This window comes from Trichechus manatus, unplaced genomic scaffold (genome assembly GCF_000243295.1).
Source record: "Trichechus manatus latirostris isolate Lorelei unplaced genomic scaffold, TriManLat1.0 scaffold00008, whole genome shotgun sequence".
In the NCBI taxonomy this organism is placed as follows: domain Eukaryota; kingdom Metazoa; phylum Chordata; class Mammalia; order Sirenia; family Trichechidae; genus Trichechus; species Trichechus manatus.
The window spans coordinates 4,134,704-4,143,348 of NW_004443944.1; the positions used below are offsets into that span (position 1 = coordinate 4,134,704).

An 8,645-nucleotide genomic window follows, 5' to 3' on the forward strand; every position below is an offset into this window, starting at 1 on the left:
GCACTTAGTGATGAAGATCAAAGACCACAACAGCCTTCAGTATGGATTACACCCTAACATAAAGAAAATAAAAATGGCCTTACAACTGGACCAATAAACAACATCACGATAAACGGAGAAAAGAGTTGGATCCACAATCAACACCCATGGAAGCAGCAGTCAGGAAATCAAACTACGCATTGCACTGGGAAAATCTGCTGCAAAAGATCTCTTTAAAGTGTTAAAAAACAAAGATGTCACTTTAAAGACTAAGGTGCGGCTGATCCAAGCCATATCAGTCATCTCATAAATGCATGTGAAAGCTGGACAGTAAATAAGAAAGACAAAAGAAGAATTGATGCCTTTGAATTATGGTGTTGGCTAAGAATATTAAACATACCATGGACTGTCAGAAGAACAAACAAGTCTGTCTTGGAAGAAGTACAGCCAGAGTCCTCCTTGGAAGCAAGGATGGTGAGACTTTGTCTCACTGACTTTGGACATGTTATCAGGAGGGACCAGTCCCTGGAGAAGGACATCGTACTTGGTGAGGGAGAGGGTCAGTGGAAAAGAGAAGGGCCCTTGAAGAGATGGATTGACACAGTGGCTGCAACAGTGGGCGCAGACATAGCAACGATTGTGAGGATGGCGCAGGATAGAGCAGTGTTGTACATAAGGTCGCTATGAGTTGGAACCAACTCAGTGGCATCTAACGACAATAATAAGCACATCTGTATCAGAGAGCTAAAACCTCTGCTACAACCAGCCTTCTGTCCTACCACCTTGAACCAAATATGCGTTTTATCCCCCTACAGGATCTTAAGGTCTTTCTATTCTTTTAAGCCAGCAGTTTTACAAAAAATATTTTTCAAACAAAACTTACATAAAACCTCAATGTATCTGTTCACAGCAGAGGTAAGGGGCTAAACCCTAGCTTACCTAGCTTTCCTCCTGCGGTGACCCCTGAGGCACCTCTGGGAGATCTAGTTTGTACAGACCACAACTTGAAAAATCCCATGGTCCTTTGTCAGTATTGCCCTACCAGCCTTAGTTTCCCTTCATCCCTTCACCATCCTACCTTTCAATTTTCTAAATCTAGGTAATCCCCATCCACCTTCTTTGATACTACTCTGTGCTAGACTTAATTTTAATTAATTTGTTAGATATTCATTGGTTGGGTACTCAACAGGTGACATTTTTTTTCCCGTCTACTGTTGACTCTGAACGAGGCACTGAAAATTTTCTTTATAGAGCGTTTGTACCAACTTGCACTCTCAGCAGCACTGTATGAGTCTCCTCAGTATTCCAATACAAGGTGTTATAAGATGTTTCCGTTTTTTTTGCCAGTCTCATAGGTATAAAGTTGTGTCTTACTTTAATTTGCATTTTCCTGAATATCAGCTCGAAAGAGTATCTGTGTATGTTTTTTGGCCATTCTCTAAATTGCCCGTTTATGCTTTCTAATTTTTTCATTGCATTATTTGAATTTTTCTTACACATCTGTAGGAGTTCTTTATATATATTCTGGATATTAATTATATTTTTTATTATATACAATGCAAAAACTTTTTCAGTATATCTTGTCTTTTCACTTAAATAAAAAACTTCCCTATGATAGAGGATATGATTAAAGGAAATTTACCCATCTTTTGAGTTGTTTAAGAGATCCTTCACTAAGCCATTGCCATAAAAGTATTCTACTTTCTTGTAAAAATGCTAGTCTTGATTTTCAATCCTTCTGGGATTTATTTTTGCATATGGATAGCAAATTAGTGCGATATTGTATATTGACTATCCCTTTTATCCCCCATCCTGTCATGCTGATTCGGTCCTGTGCCGTGGTGTCCACATGAGTAGGCTGTTGGGCACTGTTCTTTTTTACTCATCTGTTTATCTGTCCCTGTGCTGACACCATTGCTGTTTCAGTTGCTAAAGTTGAATACTCATACGGCATTTCATCCCCACTCATTTATGTTTTACTTCAAATTCTCTTGGCCTTTTACTTACCCATATAAGTGTAAGAATCAGCTTGTCTAAGGGGAGAATTGCCATCTCCCAGTACTGATGTTGAGCTTTCTCAACCACAAAGACACCTCTTTCCATGTTTGGTCTTGTTCTCACAGTTGTACCATGTATTAAAGACAATTAATTCCTAGGTATTCTTGGGGTTTTCTTTTTGCTGTTATTTAAAAAGAAACTTAGATGACTTTTTTTTTTTTTTTCCTTTTGGATAGAAATACTATTGATTTTTATATCTCCGGCAACTTTGCTGAATTCTATCATAATTGAGTGCCTAGATTCTTTTGGATTTTCTCTAGATAATTATATCAGCTGTTAACTCATGATAGTTTCTGTATTTTTGGTTACAGTCCTTGTACTTTTTGTTCTTAAGCTGAGTTTTTGGTAGCTAACTTGTAAGTTAATGTTCTAGGTAGCTGAAGGCTTTTATTTCTAATTACTTTCTCAATGTGTAAATAAGTAGTTTTGGGTTAATATTTTCTTATTATTTTCGCTTCTGGCTTTAGAAAATTTTCTAACTTCCTTTGAGTGTCTATATATCTTATTCATTCACAGCCCAGCCATACTCCATTCACTAAGGATAATACTGTCGTGAATAGAAAAAAGATAAATTCGGTGGTGGCACTTACACAAGAAACACAAAATTGCAGCAGCTATTCAGATGTAAGCAGTTTTAATTCAGAAAAAGTGTTTCTAGAAAATGAATTTCCAAATATCAACGAAAATCACATACAGAGAAAGGAAGAGGTAAGTATAATACTATAGCTATCAAACTTTCCTTAAACTAAGATAGTTCTTGTAAGAATCAGATTATTGGCCTTTAATTACAATACTTTAATATTTTTCCATTGTTATTACCTGAAAATCTGATGCTTAAAGTATGTAGAAAGGCTTGATTATAAGAAAAAAGAAAAATTTTTTTTGATAGGAAGAAGTTGAAACTTTTGAAATAGTCTTAAATAGTTGTTGAACCACTCACATATTTAGAATTAGGCCTTTCTGGCTTCATGGTTATATGGGAATTTGGTTGAGCTACTTGCCACTGTAAAAGTTAATTAGTCCAACAAGAATATTTTAATAATCTGTAAAATACAGAAAGTCAAGGCAGAATTTAATAGCTTGGAGAGAGCTGGGCTTGGAGCTTGACCTTAGTTTGTATATGCTCATCCTTCCACTAAGTGGAGAAAGAGCAGCATCCTAAGTCAAGAAAGGGAAGAAGTGGACCTGCATTTTCATGAACTAGGAAGGAGACTAATTTGATGAGAGCAGAGGAACCTGTTGTTGAAACAGTGAAAAATAAGGTTAGATATGAAAGGTATGGCTTAAAGGTGTGAGTTGAAAGCCAGAAAGAAGAGTTTAGACTTTTGATGTCTGCCTTCTCATTTCCTGACTCTGTAAATAAAGGAGTGAAAATCCTATTAAGGAAGAATTGAAAGAGCACGGATAGTCAAAAAGCCGGCTACAAAACTATTGCTATAACTTAGAAGTAAGGTTACCGTAAGAATCTAGGTTAATGCATGGCAGTGTTAGAGATGAAAAGGAAGGGATAAGAAACAAGACAATCTGAAAAAAAGAATTGACAGTATTTGTAGTTTTAGGGTTTGAGAAAAATGGTCATTGGTGAATCCAAGAATACCTACAGTATTTTTTGTAATTTCTAATATGTATTTTAGGAAAGCTTTTCATCTCCGTTATCCATGTCTAGTGAAAGACGAGAGAGAATCTGGTATAACATGTCTTATGGCACTACCCATGTATCAGGTTTGTAGTCATAGTCTTTTATTTTTTTTAATTACTCATTACTTAGATACTATGAAATTTCATCCAAAGGTATTTTAAGTTATACATTATTATTCAGTTTAGTTAATGTCAAAATGAAAATAAACTAGGTAGAATTTAATGTACAGTTGCCTAAAACATAATACAAACAATTAATAAGCAAGAAAATATTGGGTATTTTTCATTAATATTATAGCATTCTTATTTTTTAATCATTCCTAAGGCCCCACTCAGCATTCTAATCGCAAACGAATGTACATAGAAGATAATCTAAGTAATCCCGATGATGTAGAAATGGAAGAGGAAGAAGAAAGAAGAGCAAACTTGCTTTCTGGAAAACTGTCTAAAATCCAAGATACACATCATCACAGCTATAAAAGTAGGTAGATCAAATGCCTGTGTCAAAACACACTTATTTGGAGGTTGGCTTATTAGATTATAAATCACTCCATCCACAACACAAATTCCCCGTGAAGACGGCTTTGCATACATCCAGGACAATCATCACAAAGTTCATTTTAAATGAGTACTATTGGAGTCAGGGTCTTTATAGAGTATGAATTTACTGATATTTATTTTATCACTAAATTATAAGGTTAATTATAAGGTGGAACCAGTTAAAAAAATAATCCAAAACTGCTCCATTTTAAAGTTACAATTTCTGCCTTAATAGCCATGCCAAAAGTTTTTTTTTCATAAATCAGAATAATAATTTCATTTTTAAATTAAAAATCAAGTCTACCTTTGATTTGGTAATCCTTAGATTACAAATAGAATCTGAAAATCAGATAGATTTTGTTCTTTAACCTCATGATATGTATTATATTTATAATAACGCATATTTTAACTTTAGCTGATTGTGTTCATTTTATAGTGTCTGAAAGTATATCTGCATTTTCAGCATATGAGTTTTATATTCCTGGGGAGAACTGGGCAACTGGATGTTCAGGTGTAGGGGTGATGTGTGAGGAAATCAGTAAAGAATTTAAGAGGAGAATTCAGGTGAGTTATCATTCTTTATATTAGGATATATGCCAAAAAAATAACGTACCACACTTTCTACTAGACTGTCAGCTGCCGTGATCCTTTGGCAGTAAACACATTCATGAACCCAGCTTTTCTCGTATACCAGCAGAAAGTCAGAATGATTATTAGGTTAAAAAAACAAACTTACCTTCCATGAGCTAAGTTTCTTTTTAAAATCTGAGCATTATGTGTATTTTTTCCTTTTCTATTATTTTCTCTCTTTTGTCCTATTCTCCTTCCCGTTCTGACTTGGCTAGCATTTCAACTCTAATTGTAATTTTTTTTCCTGAAAAAAAAATTTTCATGCCCCATCTTTTTCTTTTTTTTTACCAGAAAACCAAACCCATTGCTGTCAAGCTGATTCCAACTCATAGAGACCCTATTGGACAGAGTAGAACTGCCCCACAGGGTTTCCAAGGAGCAGCTGGTGGATTTGAATTGCCAACCTTTTGGTTAGCAGTGGAGCTTTTAACCACTGCACCACCAGGGCTCCTCGTCTTTCTTTTTGTTAAATCTCGTAGACGCTACTGGTGAGGGTAGTGTAATATCGTATAAAGGGTGAGCAACTAAAGTCAGAAAAACCCATCTCACTTTGTTCTGCCGGCTCTGTGCCTGTGTGTGTCCATAGTTTTTGAGGCTCCAGTGAGATGATGCATGTAAAAATGCTTTCTAAAACAGTTTTAAATCATTTTTAATGGTTTCTTTGTCCCTCTTTTGCTCTCACATGCCTGTATATAGGAGAATAGAGTTTTTTAAGCCTTCTCATTAAAAAAAAGGTATTTTTCTGCAGAGGTTATCAACCCCATCTCCTGTTTGCCCTTTTCTGCTCTGTAGGGGTAAAAAATCTGGAATTACTTACAGTTCTACATATTTATTTTGTTTTGATTTTATTTACCCAAGGTCAACCTAGTCTCAGTAGGAGAAACCCTGAGTCATATAGTCTGTTCTGTGTCTGTGGCTAGATGGGAATATATATTTTTGTGAAAAATGGTAAAAATATTTCAAATGCGACTTTTCGGCCGTGTTCTTAAAGAGACTGATGAGCACTATCAGTTTTGTAAATACTGTAGAGTGTAGTGCCCTTACAACAACAGTTAGCATTTCAGCCTCACTGATGGAACTTAACACCTCTGTTACTGACCTAGCTTATTAATTAACACTTCAGTTTAAATAACTGAGTTTCTAATTTTTCACTTTTTGAAGTTTTTCTTAGTCATTTACATTTTATAGGAAAGTCTTTGCTCTTAATATATTCTTGGTTGATTATGACTTTGTAAAGTTTTTTCAAGTTAAAAATGAATATTTTTCAGGCTCGCCGCAAAAGGATGGATCATTTTACTAAGCAGACTTGGAAATCAGCTCAACATATGAAAACTGTGAACCATCAAATTCAAGAGTATAGGTCTGTAATAATAATCTCTTCTGAAAACTTCTAAATGATTTTTATAAAAGTTTTTAAAATTAATTTCGTTTTGTTTCATTAATAGGAATAAAAAACTTGATAAATTCCAATTCACCATCATACAGGAGCTGAAGAACTTTGAAAAAGAGTCACAGTCTTTAAAATATTTGGAGAAGGAATTCGTGGTTTGTGCTTTAAAAAATAATTTTAAAACTTTGTTTTTAAGAACTACACTATAGGAAAGGTTTCTCTCACTTGCCTCTGCTTTAGCTCACCCTAAAAGCTTTCTGTTCTTTAGAAAATTATCGTTTTATCTTAGATTTTTAGTCAGCTCCACATGTTGTTGTTAGGTGCCGCCGGTTCTGGCTCACAGCAACCCTGTGTACAACAGAACGAAACGCTGCCCGGTCCTGCACCTTCCTCACAGTCGATGCTATGCTTGAGCCCACTGTGCAGCCACTGTGTCAGTCCATCTCGTTGAGGGTCTTCCTCTTTTTCGCTGAGCCTCTACTTTACCAAGCATGATGTCAGGGACTGGTCCCTTCTGAGTCAGCTCCATATAAACATCTAACAGACTTAAGTTTATAATGAATAGCTTTGATAATAAGGGAGAAATCCAGAGAGATTTTTCACCCCCTATTTTTCGGTCTGAAAGAATATATGGCATCTGGAAATTCTTAGCATAGAGCCAAGTTGTTTATTTAAATTTTGAATAATATAATTGCAGTAATGCCACGGTCAGGTTTTAATATTTAAAGTATAAGTAGTTTTATTTATCTTAAAAAATAGGACTTTTGGGAAAAGCTATTTCACAAGTTCAGTGCCTATCAGAAGAATGAACAGCAGAGGTTAGTATAACATTCTTAATGACTGAAATCCATACAGTTAGATTTTTAAATAATAAGTTTCTATTATTTGAATGCTGATCTATTTGAAAAATAGTGTATTTAAAATTATGTAAACTATATTTATAGCAATTGAATTTGAATTCCTGATGAATACAGAGATAACTCTCATTATTTCATTTGTTAGGCTTCACCTTTTGAGAACCTCATTTGATAAAAATATCATCCGCAATACTGATAATGAAGAAAGTATTTTTGCATCTGAGGTATACATTTTACATTTTGTATGCAGTCTTGATCTTGGTTAGCCTAACTCAAAGCAGACATGTAAACTTCATGGGTGAAAATCTATTTGCTTGTTTACAGATGTGCTTGATGAAAGAAAACATGAAAAGGCTACAAGGCCGGCTTCTCAAGGAAATGGTAAATGGATTCTCTAGTTTGGGTTTTTCAAGTGGGATGATCATGCTTTTATGTCTTCTAAAATTCCTTTGCTTTCTTTTTAGGTTGGGGGAAAGGCAGTTTCAGCCCAGTGTTCTTTAGTTCTTCAGAGTAATGAGAGATTTATAGTAAAAGAATAGGAGTGGTGTAATAATGAGTCCCAGTAGAGGAAAAAAAAAAAAAAGTATCAAGTTGCAAATTTAAAAATTAGCAAGAAGCATGTGAGCATCTAGCACTTGAACTGGCCTGTGTCCCACCACCTTCTGAAGGTATGGTGTGTCAGGACAGAGCTATTCCAAGGCCATAGAATGCGGAAGAATTGTGGAATCCTTGGACAACAGACTTTACTAACCTAGATTTGCTGATAAAATCACTTCACTTTCCCAAGGCCTGGTAGATCAGTAGCTGCATTCTGTGAGGGGCTAAATGAATGTGCCTTTGGTGTTTTCTCAAAGATGGCAGGAATTTTTATGTACATCTTAGTGCTGATCTTTGCATACAGGGTATATGTTAATGCACTCACTAAACTTTAATAGAATCTCTATTTGTCGAAATAGTAGGGGGTCAGGATATTGCAGCTAAGCTACTGGCATAGCTTGAATCAAACTATTTAACTGGTTTGGTCCTTGTTGAATTTTTATTTTTCTCCAGACCATTTTCATTTGACTTTCTTCCTTAAATATTAAATCTAAATTTTATTGGTTTGGAGACTTATTTATTATTGCAAGTCTTCTCTCAATTGATCATGTCAGGTATCAGTGATGATCACAGAATTCTGTTGATACCTGTATCTAGACCCTGGGGAATTGGGTAGAAATGTGCGCTGATACACTAGTTTCATAGAAGGGGTTGTTTTACAATGAATCACTAATAACAGCTTGATTTTCTTGTTTTGTTTTTGACCGTAGCAAGAAGAGGAGCTTCTTAATATACGCAGAGGGCTGATGTCATTATTCATGTCTGATGAGATGTTAACTATGTGAAACCTAGTTATCAACGTTTTATCTGTTCATCCTTCATCCTTTTTGAATACGATCGAGTAGCCCTATGAAAAGAAAAATATATACATGTCACCTGGGCAAATGTTCTTTGTATGAACCTATAAATTCAAAGAAATTTCTTATGGATGAGGAAAAAAAAAAAAAAAAAAAAAA

General features: G+C 35.0%; 1 protein-coding gene across 3 annotated transcripts in view; it reads left to right on the top strand.

The window, feature by feature from the left end:
- Positions 1–8,619, top strand: part of SYCP2 (synaptonemal complex protein 2) — a 56,885-nt gene extending 48,266 nt beyond the window's left edge. For 2 of the 3 annotated variants that reach the window (XM_004370526.2, XM_023742628.1), the window contains 10 exons: positions 2,554–2,745; positions 3,672–3,759; positions 4,001–4,156; positions 4,652–4,779; positions 6,114–6,205; positions 6,291–6,390; positions 6,995–7,053; positions 7,238–7,316; positions 7,417–7,473; positions 8,400–8,619. In XM_004370526.2, the coding sequence (XP_004370583.2) occupies positions 2,554–2,745; positions 3,672–3,759; positions 4,001–4,156; positions 4,652–4,779; positions 6,114–6,205; positions 6,291–6,390; positions 6,995–7,053; positions 7,238–7,316; positions 7,417–7,473; positions 8,400–8,474 (1,026 nt within the window). In that variant the 3' untranslated portion in view covers positions 8,475–8,619. Of the gene's footprint in view, positions 1–2,553; positions 2,746–3,671; positions 3,760–4,000; positions 4,157–4,651; positions 4,780–6,113; positions 6,206–6,290; positions 6,391–6,994; positions 7,054–7,237; positions 7,317–7,416; positions 7,474–8,399 lie in introns of those variants that run through there. The other variant, XM_023742631.1, reaches the window with a different exon arrangement.
- Positions 8,620–8,645: the final 26 nt, after the last annotated feature.